General features: G+C 36.1%; 1 protein-coding gene across 1 annotated transcript in view; it reads left to right on the top strand.

The window, feature by feature from the left end:
* CCDC102B (coiled-coil domain containing 102B) overlaps window positions 1-22,301 on the top strand; it is a 228,951-nt gene that overhangs the window by 174,762 nt on the left and 31,888 nt on the right. The window contains exon 8 of the mRNA XM_023534108.1: window positions 3,037-3,207. Within this exon, the coding sequence (XP_023389876.1) occupies window positions 3,037-3,207 (171 nt within the window). The remainder of the gene's footprint in view (window positions 1-3,036; window positions 3,208-22,301) is intronic.

The raw sequence follows: 22,301 nt of genomic DNA, 5'->3' as shown, positions 1-22,301 counted from the left end.
AAAAAAAAATTCTAGATCATCTCCTCCTAGGCAGGGAGACTTCTCGTATTTCATTGCTCAGTTAGGTTATGTTCTATCTTCTTAAAATAGTTACTGGCAGGAATAAAGCTTACTACAGTTGGCCTGTACCACTGGTCGAATCAGAGACGCTGGGCTTGGCTTGTTAAAGCCAAGGCCGCTGGCCCCAGCTTGAGTTCCTGCTTCAGGTCTTGGATGGAGTTCCCAGATGAGCTGATGCTGCGGGCTTGGGAACCACTTATTCACTGAGAACAGACTTTGACTAATACGTATCCCCTCCAGAACTGGAGAATAAGGTGACGTTCCCTGAGCAAATGGCTGAGCGGAGGAGCGTGAATGCTAGGAGTCTGCCTACAAGGATGGCTGGTTTCCTTCTTCCTTCCTTCTTTCCTTTCTATATATGTCAAAGGTTGTTTTTGTTTACTTAACTCCATTTAAACCAACCTAAGAGAACTGGACAAATCTAGTGACAAAGCATTGACCATCAGAAATAATTCTGCTAAATCGCAAAGGTATTTAAATAGTTACAACTAGGTGCATAACTCCTGAAAAAAAGCCATCGCTTTGCAAATTTGTTGTAACTTATGTTTCATTAAGCTCTGCATTATTTTTGTGGCAAATTACTTGTTTGATAAATCAAGAAAATCTTTCATTAAATGCTTCATTGTCATTCCAAATAATAGAATCGTGTTTCCTATTAATATCTCTGCAAAAGAATAAGGTATATGACCTGACGTTTGCAAATCGTATTCTAAAGAAATGAAAAATACGTTCGCATAACATCGCAAATGTTATTTGGGATGTAAAACACTGCGATGAGGGTGGGTATAAGCTGGAGCATTGCTGTCAGGTCAGCGAAGGGACCGTGGCAAGTCTGCCCAGCCAGCTGGGGTCTAGCTGCCTACCCAGATCTGTCAGTCGTCAGCTCCCCATAATTCTGACTTTGGTTGGGGGGCCGGGGTTTGTAAGGCAACAGCTGCAAGATACCAGGCATTGCCCAGTTACTCGGCCCTCACCCTGTCAGAGGATACTGGGGGGCACATGCTTTGGATGGTAGGGTGTGCTGTGGTTGACCTTGGAGCCCTCCTGCACCTTCGTCCTTCTGGTGGTGGCCTGCGGTTTCTCGCCAGGTCCTGTCCTCCCGTCCACACTCTGCCTCCCTTCCCCAGACCGCTACCTGTTCTGTTTGGAGTTCTGAGTTTCACAAAGGCCAGGAGCCTGCTAGTCGCCAAAGCCGTATCAAAATCCACTTTACCTCACTTTTCTCATAGCAAGTGCTTCACACTGTTCTGCGTTTTCCCTTACTTAACAGAATATTTTGGAGATATATCACTATATAAAAGGCTGCCATATTATACTTAATGGTAATAGTTTTTTTTTTTTAATCAACTGCTTATAATATTCATTCACTATTAACAACAAAAACCACTGCAATAAATAGCTTACATATAGCATTTCACACAATCTATATAATAATTTGATCGTGCTGAGAACTTTTAAGATCTACTCTTAGCAACTTTAAATATACAGTATCATATTATTACCTATAGTTACCATGCTGTATATTACATCCCCAGGACTGATTTATTTGATGACTATAAGTTTGTACCTTTTAACCATCTTCATCTATTTGACCCCCACCTCCCACCCCCAGCCTCTAGCAACCACCAGTCTGTTCTCTCTCTATGAGGTGTTCGCTGTTTTTACATTCCACATATAAGTGAGATCATACAGTATTTGTCTTTCTGTCTCATTTCTCACTTAGCGTAATGCTCTCAAAGTCCATCCATAGCATCGCATGTGGCAATTTCCTTTTTTATGGCTCAATAATATTCTACTATATATAGTATTTTCTTTATCCATTCATCCATCAGTGGACATTCAGGTTATTTCCAAGTCTTGGCTATGATAAATAATGCTGCAATGAATATGCAGGTGCAGATATCTTTTTGACTTAGTGTTTTTATTTCCTTAGGATAATTCCTCAGAATTAGAATTGCTGGATCATATGGTAGATCCATTTTTAATCTTTTGAGGAACTTCCATGCTGTTTTCCGTAGCAACTGTGGATTTACGTTTCCACAGCAATGCCGGGTTCTCTTTAGTCCACATCCTCGCCAATGCGTTATTTCCTGTCTTTTTGATCAGTCATTCTAACAGGTGTGAGGCGAAATCTCACTGTGGTTTTGATTTGTATTTTTCAGGAAATTAACAAAATATCCTTGGATTTTCTTCAAGTATTATAACACGAGGAACTATGGGTTTTTTTTCCTTCATAGTTTTAATAAAGATGTTTTCTATAAGGACAGGACAGTTAATTTGCACAGAAAATTATAAATAAAAATGAGAAGCAACATTATTAATAATCTGAGGCCAATTAATGGGACCTGTGAATATATGTCTTGTGAGGTGTTAATTATAACAAGACGGTTTGGAGAGCCAATCACTTCACGATAAATTCACTGTTTCTTCATAGGACAGGCCACTGACCCCCGGTCTCTGAGCCACAATCAGGTGGCTTCAGAAGGATGTGAGGAATGGCATGACTACAGTGGCACAAAACCTGTTTTCTTAGAAAAAAATCATTAAAAGCAGATAGTCTGCTAACTTTCGTAGTTCTGCTGATTTGGCAAACGAACCACTCTTGCACTTACTGTCATTATATTTTATTCCGCTTTTATGGGTATGTGATATCCTCTTTTGGAAAGCATACATACAACCTAAATTTGCATACATACAACCTAAACACGCAAAATGGATCATTCCCTCGAGAACACAAAGAATTGCATTGTGTTTTGTTTTGTTTTTTTTTGCCGCTGCAGCCATGCACAAACATGTCTTCCACTTCCAGTTATATGCTAATCATAACATTTAACTGCAGAAATGCAGAGTTCCAGATGGAGCTGTGTCATCCGAGTCCTTCCTAAAATGTCTTTCTCCTATGTCAAAGGAAGTTGCTCTTCTTCTGACGTCCCAGAGTAAATTATAAACAATGGAATCCCCGTTTGCTTTTGAAAGGAACTGTCGGACCTTCAACGTGCCTACCATAAACTAAGCAGACAACACCAGGCGAAAGGAGCAGAGCTGACTCGTGCGAACGACCGTGTGGAACAAAGTGAGGCCGAAGCAAAGAAACTCAGGTTCCGGGTGGAAGGGCTCAGACAGAGACTCGCACAGGAAGATGACAAGGTAGGTACCTCCTAAAGCAGCGCATGCTCGGTAGCCTCCCGAGAGCTTTCTCTAGCATGTATAAAGCATTTTCTCCTTTGTTAATATAAGGCACTAACCAGGGTAAAATCTTTACAGTCGAAACACTAAAATCAATGTAAAGATTGCAGCTGTAAGGAAAGAGAAAATATTACCTGAACAACGTGCTCACCTTTCTGGAACTAATAGTCTGATTTTTTAATGCATGTTCTAGAGCTTCTATCGAAGGTTCACAAATAGCCAAAGTAAAACCCATGAATCACTGAGATAGTAATTAGTAAAAAAAATTATCATTTATACACCAAAAGGACAGTTCGTGGACCAGGAGCACTTGAACCAGACGTGGAATGAGGCTGAGGGATGCACTGGCCTACGGCATCTTACAGGGTGAGGGGGTGGTGAGTGCTTAGTCTTCACAGTGACTTGTGTCAGCGTTGGAATTTGCAGGTCTTACCTCATGTGGAACCTGGGAAACTGTTCAAGTTCCATATTTTCCAGAGGCATAAGCAAGAAATGACCAAGGTTAAATTCATCTCACAAAATAAGCTAAATTAAGCTGTTTGTGTGACTAAATGGGTTCTGTCAGCTCAGGGAACCTTCCAGGTTGGTCTTTGTTTTTGATTTTAACACTTCAAATATGTTTTACCATAAGTGTACATGCGTGTGTGCACGTGTGCGTGTGTGTTTATATATGGCCATGGTATCATTAAAGGTTGGTGTTTTAAAATTTTAAGCTTTAAGCCTTTATCAGAAGAATATTAAACATGTCATGATTAAATATTGAAATATGTTATCCTCAGTGCTCTCTGGTGTTTAAAAGTATGTAGCCATCTTATTTTGTTGTGTAAGGTCATGGGTTTATGGAGTATTCTAGAAGATAGAGCCTGCGATGTCCTGGAAGCATACCTACAACAGGTAGGTGATTTCAGCTGAAATCACAAACAACAAAGAAATATTCTTTTTTAAAGAAACAGTCTGGAATGTCAGTGTGATTGTGAGACTGTCACCACATGGCAGCAGTTACTTCAGATGGTGTTCCAGCCATGGCATCTGCTCCTGTTGGACAACTTTTGAGGCAAAAAAAAAAAAAAAAAAAAAAGTTCCCTGGTTAGAAAGACTGTTTCAAGATAACGCCAGTTGGAACTTAAAAAAAATTTTAAAAACTGAATTACTTTTCTAAGGGGTAATTCAATAACAGAACATATTCCATATTGAGATTTTTAACCCAAAGTATTCTAAGTCAAGCAAACTAGATTTTCTTCTCTAATGACATTGCATGAAAACAGGATCATTTGACCAGCGAGACTCGTATGTTGTCCCCTGCTCTCACTAGCATTGGCTTTTTGGTGGACATTTTATCCTTGATTTTTTTTTTTTTAAATGAAGATGTGTGTATACATTTTAGTCATGTGTGCATGTATAACAGGGCTGGACTGTGGAAGAGTAAGTCAGAAGAGGAACTCAGTAGGAAGGCTCATGAGAATGGTTATAGGTGTCTGTATTATCATGGCCATTATTCCTGTGAATAGTTTTAACATGAAAGTATTTATTAGAGGTGGTGGTAAAGAAACCTCTGTGTTTGTCAGCGTAGGCTTTAGAAATCATTTGGGACCGAATCGTTGGCAAGGAAATGGTAAAATTATATAGGGTTTAATGGCTAATGAAGTATTCGTTCTGAAAGGTCCGATTCAGCAGTCTAGTTACGTAATTTTTAAAGACGGCTGTGGTCTCGAGGATGACCATATTATTGACTCCTCTCTGCAACAGAATTATTCTTCCCACATCAGCATCAGGCTTGGCCATGTGCCATCTGCCTTCTGACGCCTTATGAGCAGAAGCAATGTGTGCCGCCGCCAGAGGCTTTGAGAGCCGAAACAGGGCTCTGCCGTGCTGCTTTGCCTAAGTGTCTTTTCTGCCCTGTCTGATGTCATGAGGCCAGCATGTCCAAAATAGATATTATTTTCTCAGCCTGAATCCCAAAATGAAGAGGATTTGGAGCAGGCGAGCCTTTACTGACTCAAATGGATCCACATGGGTTAAAAAAACAACAACAAAAAATATCAGTACGTGTTGCGGTAAGCCACTAACATTTGGGATTTATTTGTTCCTACAGGAAAACTTAGTTAAAGCCTACTTGGATGGTCATTAAAATAATACAAAGACTTTAGATAAGAAATTGGTTCCAGTGCCAGAAGTAGATGGCAATTCAGCTTGTTGAAGGCTAGAATGATGGTCTTGAGATATTTGGGGTCTTGAGATATTTGGTACCTTGGTGTCCTGTAGTGCTTTGGAAGACTGGTGATGTACAGGATGAGCTTGTGGTTTTAGGTGAGTAGGTGTGTCCCTGGTAGTTCCTGTCTACTACTGGTGCATTTGACAAGTATATAAAAGAAAGATAACTCAGAAAAGAATTGTCAAGATTTCAAAGAGATATGTAAGGTAATGATAGAAATTTAAGTAGTTCTGTGACTTCCAAGGTCTGATTTTTATTTTCAAATAATAAAATATAAAACTAAGAATGTTTTTGAACAATGATGGTCAATTAAAGTTGAGCTTTCTGGCAAGGTCCAAATCTGTGGTGTAGCCACAGAGCCTGTTAACAGTTCTGCATCCGTTCAGGTCTTCCCTTGTACAGTTGTTCAGCTGAACAAAATGGCACCAGGGAGAAGAAAAGGAGATTGTGCCCCCACCAGCACATCTTATAAATTCAAGGGAATGCACGTATCTCAGACAGTGGAATGTTGCCAACAGAATTGCAGATGACAGTTGACCTATGAGATTTATTAGAATCAAATAGAAAAAAAAAGACTTCTAAGTTTTTGTGAAAGTTATACTGGTATAAGAGAGACTGATTTCTCAGGATTTGAAAGAATCTTTTATTTTTCCAAACTTCCATGGGCAGGTAGTTGGCTGAGCACACTGTCAACCACCTGAGAGGGAATAATCCCCATTGCCACATTCAAATATGGCCATGGTATATAATAAGAAGGACCTCCTAGAGAGTAGAGCCAAGGGCCATGGAAAATGACAGACTAGGCTTCTATATTCAGGGAGCAGAACCTGGGCCAAATAAAGGAGCATTTTCCATGGACAGAATAGACACCCTGTGGAACATTTGTTAAGTTAGATTTTATAAATATTTCCTATTTATCCCTTTTTTTTCTTCAATATATTTTTATTTTTCAATAACGATTGACACATTAATTTCAGGTGTACAGCAAGGTGGTTAGACATTTATATAACATACAAAGCGATCATCCCAATTAATTCAGTACCCACCTGACACCATACATAGTTATTACAATATCATTGACAGCTTCCTGTGCTATACTTTACATCCCCATGAACATTTTATCATCGGCACTTTGTGCTTCTTAATCCCTTCACGTTTTTTACTTAGCCCTCCAATCCTGCTCCCGTCTGGCAAACATCAGTTTGTTCTCTTTATCTCTGAGTTTCTGTTTTTTTTGTTCACTTATTTTGTTTTTTAGGTCACACATATAAGTGAAATCACATGGTATGTCTTTCTCTGATTTGTTTCACTTAGCATAATACCCTCTAGGTCTATCCATCTTATCACAAATGGCAAGATTTCATCCTTTTCTGTGGCCTAGTAATATTCCATTGTACATATGTACCACTTCTTTGTCTATCAATGGACACTCAGGTTGCTTCTGTATCTTGGCTGTTGTAAATAATGCTGCAATCACCGTAGGGATGCATGTATCTTTTTGAATTAGTGTTTTCATATTCTTTGGATAGATCCCTAGAAGTGAAATCGTTGGGCTATAAGGTAGTTCTATTTTTAATTTTTTGAGAAGCCTCCATGCTGTTTTCCACAGATGCTGCACCAGTTTGCAGTCCAACCAAGAGTGTACAAGGGTTCCCTTTTCTCCACATCCTGGCCAACACTTTTTTGATTCGTTGATAGCCATTTGGACAGGTGTGAAGTGACATGTCATTGTGGTTTTAGTTTGCATTTTTTTTTTATGCTTAGTAATGTCGAGCATATTTTCATATGTCTATTGGCCATTTATCTGCCTTCTTTGGAGAAATGTCTGTTCAGGTCTTCTGCCCATTTTTTAATCAAATCGTTTAGTTTTTTGGAGTTAAATTGTATGTTTCTTATGTATTTTTGACATTAACCCTTTATTGAATGTATCATTGGCAAATATCTCCTCCTATTCATTAGGTTCTTTTTATTTTGTTGATGATTTCCTTTGCTGTCCAAAAACTTTAAAAAATTTTATTAACGTATACAGTACATTGGTTAGACATTTATATTGTTTATAAACGATCCCCCTGATTGCACGTTCTCTCCTCTGGCTCTCCGCCTAGCCATTGCATTAATGCTAACTGCATGCTCCATGCTGTGCTCCCCATCCCCGTGACCATCTATCTACTATTAATTCGTATTTAACCCTTCACCTCTTTCTCCCAGCCCTTCAATGCCCCTCCTCTCTGGCCATCAACAGATTGTCCTGTATATTTGTGAGCCTGTTTTTGATTAGTTCTCTTTGTTCCTTAGATGCTGCATATAAGTGAAATCATGTTATTTATCTTTCTCTGACTCATTTCACTCAGCATAACAACATCTAGGACCATTCGTGTCATTGCGAATGGTAGGATTGCATTTTCTTTAATGGCTGAGTGATATTCCATTGTATATATGAACCATAACTTTATCCAGTCCTCTGTTGATGGGTATTTAGGTTGCTTCCATATCTTGGCTATTGTAAATTGTGCTGTCATGAACCTAGGAGTGCATAGATCTATATGAATTATTGTTTCGGTTTTCTTTGGATAAATACCCAGAAGTCCAATTGCTGAGTCAAAAGATATATCTTCAATTTTTTGAGAAACCTCCATGCTCTTTTCCATAGCGGCTGTACCAATTTGCAGTCCCACCAACAATGTATTGGGTTCCCTTTTCTCCACATCCTCACCAACACTTGTTCTTTGATTTATTGATAGCCATTCTGACAGGTGTGAGGTGATATCTTATTGTGGTTTTAATTTGCATTTCTCTAATGATTAGTGACTTTGAGCATCTTTTCATATTTCTATTGGCCATCTGTATTTCCTCTTTGGAGAAATATCTGTTCATGTCTTCTGCTCATTTTTTAATTGGATTGTTTTTTTGTTTTTGAGTTGTATGAGTTCTTTATATATTTTTGGATATTAACCTCTTATTAGATGTATCAAAAGCAAATATCTTCTCCCATTCAGTCAATTGTCTGTTTATTTTATTGATGATTTCCTTTGCTGTACAAAAACTTTTTAGTTTTAGTCTCATTTGTTTATTCTTTCTTTTCTTTCTCTTGCCTGAGGAGACTTATCCAAAAAAATATTGCCAAGAGCAATGCCAAAGAGTTTACTGCCTGTGTTTTCTTCTAGTTTTATGGTTTCAGATCTTACATATAAGTCCTTAATCCTTTTGAGTTTATCTTGTATATAGTATAAGAACAAGGTCCAATTTTCCCAAAACCATTTATTGAAGAGATTGGCCTTTACCCCATTGTATATTTTGCCACCTTTGTCATAGATTAGTTGCATATAGGCCTGGGTTTACTTCTGGGCTCTCTATTCTGTCCCATTGATCTATGTGTCTATTTTTATAAACAGCCAGTGCCATGCTGTTTTAATTACTATAGCTTTGTAGTATAGTTTGATATCAGGTAGCGTGATACCTTTAACTTTGTTGTTCTTCAAGATTGCTTTGGCTATTCAGGGTCTTTTGTGTTTCCATATAAATTTTAGGATTTTTTTCTCGTTCTGTGGAAAGTGCCACTGGTATTTTGATTATTTATCCCGTCTATATGGAAGTGTTTAGTGTAATTTTCTTGTCCTTGTTTCATTATAGTATATTGAGTGCATAGGGGGAGGGTGTAAATTACTCGCATTTTAAGTACATAGATTTCTGGAGCAAGAGAAAACACATTAGATCCAATGTAGATATTATAATGAGATCTTTGACTTTGAGTCTAATGCTGTCATTGGAAGATTGCTTGGGTAATTTCTCTTGGGGAAAGGGTAAAATTTTTTTAATGGAGACAGGAAAACAAAGTCTGTGACCAAGAACATGGGCTGTATTATAGAGTGCGTGTGTGCAGGTACGTGTTTTAGTATCCGCTGCCTTTCCCTGTGGGAGGATTATGGTCCCAAGCATGAATGGTGGGCATGGCCCTGTGACTTATTTGGCAGATTAAATTTGTGCTGCTTTCCAATTGAATCTTTTAGAACCGTACTTCCATATGGAGAAGTATTTGGATCTATTTCATATTTGAAGCTTAGAAATAAATGCATTAAAATATACATTTAACACACAAACTATTTCAGCGTTCTTCACCTTTACACCTAATCAGTTGATTACCAAAGAGGATGAACAGAAAGCACAATTAACTTGCGTGGGCTTCATTATCTGGATGATCTGATTGCAGTTGTCAGGGCTTCATTTTTGTTTCTGATAAAGGTCATTACTGTTTACGGTGGTTGCAATGAAACCAGGCTTCACGGAAATCAGCGTGTGCGTTAGATAGCAGTCAGCATTTCCACCACGTGACTTATTCTTGGGAAGCCAAGAAAATTCTGTCAGTTTCACTGCTGAGCTTTTCATTTTCACAGCGGCAAATTCTTCAAATTACAATGAGTTAAATTGACATTTCGTTAAAACCCTCAAACGCAAAGTTTCTAACTCTCACAAGTCAGCAGACTTTAAATAAATGAAAATGAGATATTAATCCTCTATACTATAGAAATAATAGATATCTTGGGGCCCTTAGGAGAAAACCCAGGGTCTGATTAAAGAAAGGAACAAATTTTAAAATTCCATTTTTAGATGAGTTGCTTTTCTTAAAGCAAATTTATTTTAAAAATTGAATTTGATGTATATTTGTTAGGAGTTAAACATTCTTTTCTCATGTCATTGAAGTCTTTCTGGGAATATATATTACATTATATAATGGCAAAACTTAATTGGAACTTAATTATCATGATGCAGGACTCATTATATATGTATGTATGTATGTGTGTGTGTGGGCATATAATATCCACGTTAAAATACCAAAATAACTGACCACTTTAATAAATATGGTGAAAAAAGTCTAACGAGTAACATGATAATGCAATAAGCAAAGTTGTTAGAACAGATGAAAGCTGAATTCGGAAGTCTGTCTGTAGTACATAAGACACAAGGAGTATAATATAAACAATTACTAAAACACATGGGTTCTCTGCACTGTAGAACCAGTTTCCAGAAGGCTAAGGGACAAACTGAGATAATGTTTGCCAAAGAATCTAAGTTTTACAAAACAATGTCACATCCCATAAAGAAGGAAAAATACATGGAAAATTTCAACTATTGCCCTACCGTGCTATAATATTACTTCAGAATATTGACTTCAAACACTTGGGTAATTTTACGCATAATTCCAGTCACTGTTTGCAAATAATATTCTCTGCTTTGTAAGTTGCCATAACCAGTTTTCATGTTGCTATGTAATTTCAGGGTTGATATTTTAAGGGATGGTATAATATTTGTTTCCTTGGATATAAATTTAATCAATTAATCCTTCCTTATTGAGAGTCATTTAGATTTTCTTTACCTAACATAACTCTACTGATGACTTTTAAGTCCTATTGGAAAAAAAGAGTTTTATAAGTGTATAAAGATATAAATATAATATGGCTCTTCATGTATACAGTATTCCCTATTTTCTATGCTTACTCTTGACTTTTCTCTATTTCTTAGTAATAGTTTCTGCAAATAAGAGGACTTTCAAAATAGTTAACATTTTGTGTTAACTATAAATCGGATAAAGTAGTGACTCACCTGTAGATGCCTGTGATTCACAAACTGTACTACAGAGAATGAGAGTTAGTTAGCGTCCGTCTAGTCATTGCAAAACAAAAATTCTATGGCAAGGGGAAGAAAAGCCTACCTTATAGATGACATTCATGCTTCTAGTAATTCATCGATTTCTTCTTCAGACTAGCATTATTGATCTAGGTGCTCAGTACAGTTATAGATGTGATTATAAAATATATTCCCAGTGTAAGGCTTAATGTCCAATGCAATAATTTTCTAGCCAAGCTGCACACAGAAACACTTTGGAAGATTTTTTAAATACTCATATTCAAGCCTCATCTCCGGAATCCGAGTCAGTCGTTACGGGCAGGGCCCGTACGTGAGTATTTTTTGAAAGCTTCTTAAGTGATTCTAATGTCTACTCAAATATCAGAACCACTGGTCTAATGAGAAAAGCCTGCCACCTCAAATTCATAACTTTGGTCCCCACTGAACACATAGATTTATGATAACAGATTTTACCAGTAGAACATAAATATAATGGCTAGCTGCCGAAAAGAGGCTTATTCTATTGTAGTTGGTACCTGTTAGAATTGTGAGATGCAAAATTAATTAACATAATGTCTTCTACTTTTGATAGAAATTCAAAACATGAAAAATCACTTAAACAGATAAAAAAAATAAGAATACTATTGAGCACTGTAAGTTCACACGGAACTGTTAGTGTTTTTGCTAAAGGCATCGTCAGTGTGGCTTTACACTTAGCAATTATCACCTTATTATTACAGCTTAGCTAATTCTGGCCTCACATTTTAATGCTTTCTGGTGTCAAAAAGGTGAATCTTTTTAAAAGTCTGATATTATCAGCAATGATGAATGTGAGAGACACTGTGTTTAAACCCACAAAACGCTAATTATCTAAATAACAGCTGGTTTTTAAACAAGTATTAGGAAGGACACAGAAATCTTTTCCTAGACCTAAATATATTTAGGTAAAATCTCGTTAATTTACACCCTGCTAATTTTAAGATCATGATGTTAGCGATAAACTGAAATGCACATTTATCTATGAAAAAGATGTGGTAAGCGTTTCAGGTAAGATTAGAAAGAAAGAGGCCAGCTTCAAGTTCACGTGAGGACACACGCATTGATCATAGACCCTGGAGCTATGCCGAACTGTAAAAAGCAGCTCAGTCCATTTAATAGTTATTACTTCCTAACCTCTGTGTTAGATGTTAGGATACACTTGGGTTCTTCCCCAGAAGAGGATTTCAGTGTAGCAGGGGATATTCAAACAGAAATATATGTAGTTAACCATAACCGAATGTCAAGATGGTGGTATTCACAGCAGTCCCAGAAACAATGTGCCATGTTTCTTTTCCCTCTAGTGCTGAAGGGCTACTTGCAATTATGTGTTTGTTTTAATGATCTATTGTCTGACACCCCTGCCGGAGTAGAGGGGCAAGGACCCGCTCAGTCTGTGCCTCGCCCAGTCCTAGCATTCAGCATTCACCCAGTGCTGACTTTGATGTCTCTAAGACGAAGACACCGTCGGAACCGCGCGAACAGAAGCTGGCAACCCAGTTCTTTCTCATCTAACTCATCCTAATGACTCCTTCACTTTACCAAGCACCTCCCCTGTCCGGCACTTCAGCTCCGCTTCGGAACTTAGCAACACGCCAAACCTATCACGCATGCCACATTCTCAGCTAAAACTTATTGTGTGAGTAGAAAATGTAGCCTAACGTAGGAGCTGAGTAACACCAAGACGTTTTAAGGCAGGTTATATGGAAAGGTTCAGACGAATCTTCCCTTAGCTTTTTCTGTCCTTTCTTTGTAGAAGCAAATATCCTTTTTGGGTTTCATTCGGTTAGTGAAAACAGGTACTAAGGTAGGTCTTTCGTGTGAGAATTTCCCTGGGAAGGCAAAGTTCTCACAGCACCAGCGCAGGTGTCTCCTGAATGCAGTGGTGGGGGCCCTCAGAAGGTGGGGGACCCTTCGCTTCACGCCATTTCGGCGTATGAAAGGTTTCATAGGAATGCTCTGCTTCCGGATAGTGGGGGAAGCCTGTGTGTGTGTGTGTGTGTGTGTGTGTGTGTGTGTGTGTGTACATGCATAAGGATTTTATACTTTTAAAGTAAACCAACTTCCATGAAGCATACATTCCATCGCTGCTACAAAATTTTACAACAAGCATGAAAGAGATATGTTCACTTCTTCGGTCCACAAGACTTCGTCCTCTCGCTGATCATACCAGTGGTATTTTGACCACTTCCTCTTTACCAAGAGAAAAACTGTCAAAGTCACAAACGTTCTCCATATTCTTAAAGCCGGTGGTCTATATTCCCAGTCTCCATCTTTCTCAACATCTCGTAGTAATTTGACACTGCTAGTAAGTTCCATTCTTAAAGTAATTTACTCACCAGGCTTCCAGAAGAATCAGCATTGCCTGGATTTCGCATTCTGCTGTACTACTGGATCTCAGTTTTGTTGATTTCTCTTCATGTCTCCAATTCTACATCTGTGCCTCCAGTCACCCTTCACTTACTAATGCTTAGCCACACGCATCCCAAAGTTGGTGTCTGTAAGCTTTGTGGCTTTAGATGCCATCCGTGTGCTGATAACTCTCAAATTTATACCTTTAATCCTGCTCCCCTAGCTATTCTATATCTCAGGCAAAATAGCTGAGTCATTTGTGATGCCTCTCTTCCTCCCTTACTCCATATAAAACGGACCCTCACATTCTTGAAGTCTTATGTTCCTAATATATCACAAATAAGACCACTTATTTCCACCCCATGACTGCTAGCCTTGCTCAAAACAGCATCATCTTGTCTGTTCTGCAAGATGTTAATTGGGGGGACTGGAGTGAGGGCGAGGGGGCACGGTAGGTACATGAGAACTTTGCCTTCAATGTTTATGTAAAATCTAAAACTAGTCTAGGAAATAAAGTCTATTAAAAGTCCCTAAATTCCTACGTGGCACAAGTCTATTTAATTTGTAATCAGTTAAACATCTCCAGTATTATAGCATTTAATTTCGGAATCTATACCACCAAACTCGATTTCTCTTTAAGTACTAAGTATTCAAAATTAAATTCTTTATAGCATATTGTCTGTTAGAAGAACATGGTCTTCTTGGAAAAAGGACTTATAGTTCTACTTTTGAATATTTTTTACTTAAATGACATTCCTAAAATTAGGTATGTAGTAAATAGGGTTTTCTTAGGAAAATAACCGGTGGCCTATTGTGATGGTAGTTTTTCACAAATTTTTCCGAATGACAAAAAGAGTGAAAAAGTAACCCTTAGTAATGCAACATTTCTTTGATGTGTACAGTTTTTTTTAAAATTAGAATTTCCTTTCTATGATATAAAATATCCATCGTCATCTTAATAGAAAATATTTTAAGATGTGAATAGTTAAATAGTAAGTATAAACTTACTCGAATTTAGGAAAAATGGCAACTCCAAGGAGCCGCATGATCTTCACCTGAGCACACAGATGGAGAAAGTCTCATGCCGGCCTCTCTGCATGAGATGATTTCACCCATGGCCTGGCGTGGAGGCGTAACGGGTCCATTGTTAAAGTCATTATGCTGTTCGATCTCCGACAGCATTCATGAATTTTCCCAATCCATTTCTCACTTTATTCATTGATAATGCATTCAAAGCATGTTCGTTTGCTTTCATTTATTCACTTACCTGATAGTCTTTATCAGGAGGCTGAATGTGCAAGAACTTGTGCAACGTTAGTGGAAGAAATCTCAAACGATTTACAAGTAGTCTTAAGTAAATGGACAACAGAGTTCCAAGCCAGTATCTGTTACAGCACATTTTTGTTACGAGGCATTCGAAATGAGAAGCCCCACGCTGGGTGATGCGCTTTCCCATTTAAACGTAACTTATATGCAAGGAGATATCTGTCAAATATTTCTGTACTGTTTCTAGAAACCTCTAGCCAAATGCAGACTAAACTGATCATGTCATGAGCTCATCCAGCCTGGAATGTACTCTGTTGGATGTACTCTGTCTTTAAACCAGCAGTTCTCAACTCCGAAGTTCCCAGAGAACCTTCCTGGAGGTTGGTGACTTTTATAATAATTTTCAGATGCTTTTTTGCCATTTTCACTATAATGACCTTATATCGATATACAAAATAAACAGCAGGTAAAACTGTTTACAGTTGCTTCCAGCAACAATGTTGCTCTACTGAAAGAATGTTCACTATCTTCTCAGTTTTTATACGGTACAGAATGAGAACTGAGTTTCTATTTTAAGAAATATGCTTTAAATATCGGTTATCTGTCTTTATCCCATCAACATGAATCAGTTTCCTTTGACTTCTGAAATATCACTAAAACTTTGAGTGGAAATGAAGTGTTAGAGTTAAATTAAAAGCGTGCCAGCTTTAGTCTACTTACTATTTAGTAGAAGAAATATTTTCTTTATTTTAATATGGCATAAATTTTGTAATCATGACTACATTGCCACTTACCATTCCTTCCTGTTTTTTAAAGTAGCTTGCCTAATGATAGGGAAAAACTTAAGTTAATCATAAATTTATTTTTACTGGAAAATATTTTAAATGTTTAAATATTTTACTGTGTTTTAAACACACACTAATGTGGCAGTTTACTCCTGTTTTTCCCTATATTAAGCAATTCAGCTACTATTGTAAATGATTATTTCAGAAAATAATCAAAATTATTCAGAGGAAATTAATCAAAGTTTCCTGGTGGAGAGATCTGGAAAGATATGGCTATTGGTTCAGCTATAAAATAACTACTAAAATTAAAGTAGATACATGCAGGAAGTTTGGAACTCAGAAATTTAAATATAGTTCAACAATGAGTCACAGGTCATGAGGCTCTTAATAAAATTGCAATTTCCTGTGTTGTCTATTTGAACCTTATTCAATAAAAGGATTTAGTTCGTTTTGTCTTATATTCTTGTATAAATGCTTTTAAATGCCTATGAATTGAAGATCTTCATTCATGAAGGAGAAGATGCGGGATAAGTAATTTCCCTGAATACGTTTTAGTCATGGGAACTGTCATCTAGAAAGATGTTTGTATTGTAGAGGAAAACATTTCTTCTTGTTATACATTTCTTTCTTATAGTCCTTTTTAGAAACTTAGGAGTTCTCTTCTAAATTAAAAAATATTAGATTATAATGTCTTTTCTTTCCTCTCTGGGAAATTAAACATTAGACCTTTGATTTATAAATCAATCATAAATTATCACTTGTTTTCCCTTCATATAGTTTGTATTTCTTACTTATTGTATTCTGCTCATGTATAAAACACCTTTTGAAGACTTTTTCTGTTTCTTTTCTACTTATTCTCTTTCATAAATTTTATTTTGAAACGACATTCATTCTTTGTCTAATTTAGGATACCTAATTGTTGTTTTAATGATAGATTGAGCCTTCGTAGTACTCAATTAACCAAGAGTATTTACTGGTTTTTCAAAATTCCATTAGTTCCTAATTTGCTTTTCCTTTGTTTTTTTTTTTTTTTTTTTTTTTTGGACTCTTGTCATGAGGCTCTTAATATTGCCATTTTCTGTGTTTTGTGAAAGCAGATTTCTCTGACTCACTAATAGATTGTTACCTCTGTAGATGGCCTACAGTGTGGCAGGCACTGTCTTAATAACTGGGCTCAATTGCTAGAACGCAGAACATTGAGTTTCCAAATCATGTTATCATAAATAAAATAGAGTAGTTTTGTGGTGAATTCTCTTGTCCTTAATGTTTAAATTCCTTTAAGAAAGCTTTATAATTTTGATTTTATTTCACCTTTGCATTTTTGTAACTGATGTTTCGGCAATTTTTTTTTTTGGTTAAAATGATGAGGAGTAACTGGATTTTTTATACCTATATTCAACATCAGTTGGAGATTAAGCCTCGTGGTTCATGACATATGACAGCAGATTGAAATTTGGGACACAAATGGCAATTTTATTTCTTGAGTTTCACGATGATGGAATGAATTCCAGTATCCAAAGGCAAAGAGGCATGTAGCCCAGTGCTCTTAAAAAGCTTCCTTTGAAAGCAGACATCCGCTGTGTTTTAACTGAGTAAAATAGTGAAGTAAGGATTGTTTGCTCCCTAGATACTTTATTAGTGTTCTCTCCTATTCAGTCTTGCTAAGAGGAAATTGGGAAATACGTATATCATGTGATGATCAAATACAGGTGCCGTTGTTGAGAAAATTAATATTATTTGACATTTTTTTTTGTCTTCCTTTGATTTTAGAGAAGACATTGTTTTTCTCTGCACAAACGCGTTAGCATATTACTCAGTGCAACTTGAAGTCAGTTTTAATAAAGACCTGTGTCAAAACCCTTGTGAGACACTGGTTACAAAATAAAATACCCTTAACATTCTCTCACACATCTAAGGAGAATATTCTGCTCTCTGGAAAGAGATGCTCTAAGCTGTCTTTGATTTGGATAAAATTAACACCAATTAAGTGCTTCTTATCAAGACACCACACCATAAACATTTAATATTGCTGCCTCAGGTGATCCAATGGAATCTTGAAATATTCTCTCAGCTACAAATTGGCCACAGGGTATCGTTGCTTAAATTCTGCAGTTGCTATGGTACCCTGAACAAATTCCCAGCATTAGTCCCTCTGGGCACAAATTAAGACTCACCAGCATTGTAACATGTCAAGTGATTCACTTCCACTGGTCATGATGCTGGTTTAACTTTAAAAAGAAAAATAGCTCTGAGCTGGAATAAAATGTTTATATATCAATAATCAGATTATCATCTGGGTTAATACATTTTAAAGCAATGCCAGTATTTTTAGACTTATTAAGGCATCAATGTCCATTTGTCCATTCAATTTTTAAAGAATATTTAAAAGTTCATTATATAAAGCAATGAAATACTGAGTCAAGTCATACAAGTATTTAAGATAACAGTCTTAAAAACTTTGTAATCACTGGATGTATTCAATTGACTTAATTCTAGGGCATCTACAAAAGAATGAATTTCGATTTGGCTTAATATACAAATATTATAGCAACTAAAATGCGTGCCATATTTACTTTTAAGTTTTATTGAGATCTAATGCATGAACCATAAAATTTACCCATTTAAAGTGTTTGATTTAATTCAGTGGTTTTTAAAATCATAAATTTTGCAACGATTACTAGCATCTAATTTTAAAACATTTTCATAATCCTAAAACATATCAGCAGTCATCCCTCATTCTCCCTTTACTGCCAACACGTAGTAACTGCTCATCTACTTTCTGTCTCTATGTTGGATATTACATATAAATGGACACATAGACTGTATGGCCTCTTGGGACCGCCTTCTTTCACTTATAATGCTTTCAAGGTTCTGCCATATTGTTTCATGGATCAATATTTCATTCTTTAAGTGGCAAAACAATATACCATTGTATGGATATAATACATTGTTCTTCATTTAGTCAGTTGGTGTCTGAGTTGTTTCCACTTCTTGGCTATTATGAATGATGCTGCTATGAACATTCATATACCAGTTTTTGTGTAGCTATGATTTTATGCCCCTTGGGATTGCTGGATTATATGGAAAATCTATGTGGACATGTCTCGGGACCATCAAACTATTTTCGAAAGTGGCTGCACTATTTTGCATTCTCACAAGCAGTGTTTGAGGGTTCCAATTTCTCCAGCCTCACCCACACTTGTGGGAGCCACCTTTCTGATTATAGCCATCCTTGTGGTGGTGAGGTGGTATCTCATTGTAGTTTTAATTTGAATGTGTCTAATGGCTTATGGTGCTGATCATGTTTTCATGTACTAATTGGCCCTTTATATATTTTCTTGGTATTAATATACAGATCCTCTGTCCATTTTTAAATTGGGGCATTTGCTTGTTTTCCGAGTTGTATATTCTAGATACAAACTTCTCAAATATATGATTTGAAAATATTTTTTCTCATTATGTAGATTATCTTTTCAACTTCCTGATAGTTTTATTTGGAGCATAACGGTTTTAAAATTTTTGATGAAATCTAATTTGATTTTTTTTCTTTTGTTACTTGCAGTTTTGGTGTTGTAGATGAAAATCATTGCCTAATTCAATGCCATGAAGATTTACTCCTGTATTATCCTCTAGGAGTTTTCAAGTTTTAGCTCTTATAGTTAGGTCTGTGATCCATTTTTAGTTGATTTTTATAAATGAGGCGAGGTAGGAGTTCAACTTCATTCTTCTGCTTGTGGACAACTAGCTAGTTGTCCCAAAACTATTTGATGATAAAGTTATTTTCCTATCAAAATATATTGGCACCCATGTCAAAATCCAGTTGACCATAATAGTTTCTTTCTGGACTCTGGACAGTTTTATTCTATTGACCTAAATGTCTATCCTTCTGCCAGTAAAACATTGTCTTTATTACTATAGCTTTTTAGTAAGCGTTGAAACCAGGAAGTGTCAGTTCTCCAATTTATTTTTTTTCTAATTATTGTATTCTTGTTTTCATATATATATATATACATATATATATTATATATATATATTTGGTTAAGAATGTTGAGTTTTAGTACAAATTTACTCACATGTATTCCCACAGAGAAAGAAACTCTAGCACTAAAAGCACAGCCACTTGGAAAATTATCCTGCATTTGGTCACAAAGATGACAATAAAGACTTTGAGGAATCATTGGTTCAAATTGTTGGGCATGTTGTTTTCAACATTTCATTCACTTCAGGTTTCCAAAAATATAATTTCTTCAAAACGAGAATCTCAAATCCAAATGTGTGTCATTCTGTATAGAATTACCTAATTAAACCAATTTGCTCAGAAGCAAACACTATACCTTTTGCTCTAAAAAATGTAATTCATAGGTTGAGTTACTCAGCTGATATACTCATTAATGTCATTAACCCTATGCCACAACAATTGCATTGCTACCTTAACTCATTAGAAAATTTAGTTTGTAGACCTCAAAGGTCAATAAATCATTTAGCAATACATGTATGCAGTCCTAGCTTCTCTAACATTTCTTAAATATTTTAACAATTGTCTAGTAGACAATAAAACTACTTACTTTAAATGGAAAGTACCTGGTAGAAATTAGTAGCCAATCCACAAAAGCTCAAAAGTCCTGTGAAAATTCAATGACATATGTATTAAAAAAAAAAAAAAAAGACTGCTTAGAAAACAAATAATTCTGGTAAATCATGTCTATCATCATGAGTTGCAACACCACAAAATATTTTATATTCTGTCAAAATGAAATCACATTTTAATTTTGAATACCTTAGTAATGGTTACTTGGAGTCACTGAATTTAAATGATCCAATAATTTCCATATAGGTAGTAATAAGATTACAATTAAAGACCTGAAATGATTCTGGCATTGAAAAATAAGTAGAATCACATACAAACTATATAGTTAGCAAATTTCTCTAAAGGCAGCCACTTTCCCTTGGAGATCACCGAGAAATTTTAGTAAAATCTTTCTATTGACTTTGCTGATTTTTTTTTTCAAGTGAAGACTAGGTTATGGTATAATCCTTAATAAAGTCATTTAGAATATTTCAGTTTCAATTATAAATATCCGTACAAACTTTAATCTTAATTATTTGAAGATGGCAAGTTGCCACACCCACTCATTTCTTACAAAGGCTCTGTGTTAGCCGAGTTGGGTTTGGGAATTTGTGCCATCCTTTCTCATCAGTTTAATCGCATTCCAAGCTGGAAATATTATAAAGACACCCGACTGTGGATGCTCTGGAGCAGATTGGCCAGAAGGACTTGCCAGAATATTCAATGCTCAACATGTCACTTCGATTTCTGTGACAGGAATTGGTCCTGTTCAATTGCTAATGGGAAGATGTATCAAAACTGATTATCAACTGTTTCCAGTTAGATTTTGATAGATTTATAATACAAATCAAATGAGATTTGTATGCTGTTGTCAGCAGCATCTAACAGGCTTTTCTAGTCTTTTCTTTGTTTCATTTTCACATTTTTTTTCAATTTCAATGAAATTTTTTATCAAAATTTTTATTTTTGATGATAAAAATTAGTATTTTTCAGAAATTCCTGCTCCTTTTTAGCTGAAGCCATTGTCTTCATATCTCCAAAGCTTAAACTATAGCTGGGACCTTGTTATAGTGCCAGTTCTATCAGATTATAAGATATGGTCTGAATATATTTTTCTTGAGTCATAAATTTTGAGAAATCTACCAAGATTTTAGCCAAACTGCCTGGGGCCTCACTAGAAGAGTAGCAGTAGGAACAAAGCAATTGTTCTGTGCTCACAGTAAATGTTGAACTGGATTTATCTGGCATATCAATGTTTTAGGATATTACTGATATAGAATTTAAAAATTATGACTTACTTTCTTGGCAAAGATTTTTAACAAAAGTGGAAGGCCATCTGTTGCTTTAGCCTATCCAACATCCGTTCTTTTTTAACATGCAAACACTATTCCAAGCACTTGAAATACATGCATGAATAAAGTGAATATCTCTTAAGCATGGAACTTGCATTCCAGTAGAGACCATGACAGTTCATATATAAATCTTATAATTGTTAGAAAAAAATATATCATTCTGGCTTTGGGTGGTTTTAGTATTAAATATGATGTCTGGCCTCAGATTTGAGTAAGTACGTTAAAGATGTTAAAGAAATTAATCATTTAGATATCTAGTGAGAGAGAGAGACAGAAAACGGCTGCTGTAATTTACTCGGATAAATGGATAAAGGTTAGCAGCAGCAGGTGTAATGGAGTACCTGAGGGAAGCTGCATCATTCAGGCCATGGTAATTGGGCTGACTTCTGCTCACACTGTGTTCCAAGGACCAGCAGCATCTGTATCACCCAGAAACGTGGTGCATGCAAAAATCTTGAGCCCCATCTGAGACCATCTGAATCATTATTTATACTTTGGACACTTTTTATTGCACTTAAATCACCCTTAAAGTTCATTTATTTTTATCGTAAATTTTATAAAAACTTGGCACAGATTTAGAAAATGTGAAACCATCGAAATATCTCCACCTGTCCTGGGGCATTATTTTTGTTTTTTCTTTATAATCTTACGTAGGTATGTTATAACGTTGTAAGAAATTTTTCTTAAATAATGAAATAGTGATATGAAAGCTAAGTAATCATTTTAGTATCTGTAGAACGTTCTGTCATAGTGATGGGCTATAATTAAATACTTTTAGTAACCGTCAGGTCAATTTGACTTTTTCATGATCCTAAAAAATATTCGTAGAGAAAAGAGCTTTATGTGTTTCTGATACTTTTTTT

The sequence above is a fragment of the Pteropus vampyrus genome, unplaced genomic scaffold (assembly GCF_000151845.1).
Source record: "Pteropus vampyrus isolate Shadow unplaced genomic scaffold, Pvam_2.0 Scaffold119, whole genome shotgun sequence".
NCBI lineage: Eukaryota > Metazoa > Chordata > Mammalia > Chiroptera > Pteropodidae > Pteropus > Pteropus vampyrus.
Note: the sequence above shows the minus strand (reverse complement) of the source record. Positions and strands in the feature narration are given on the sequence as shown.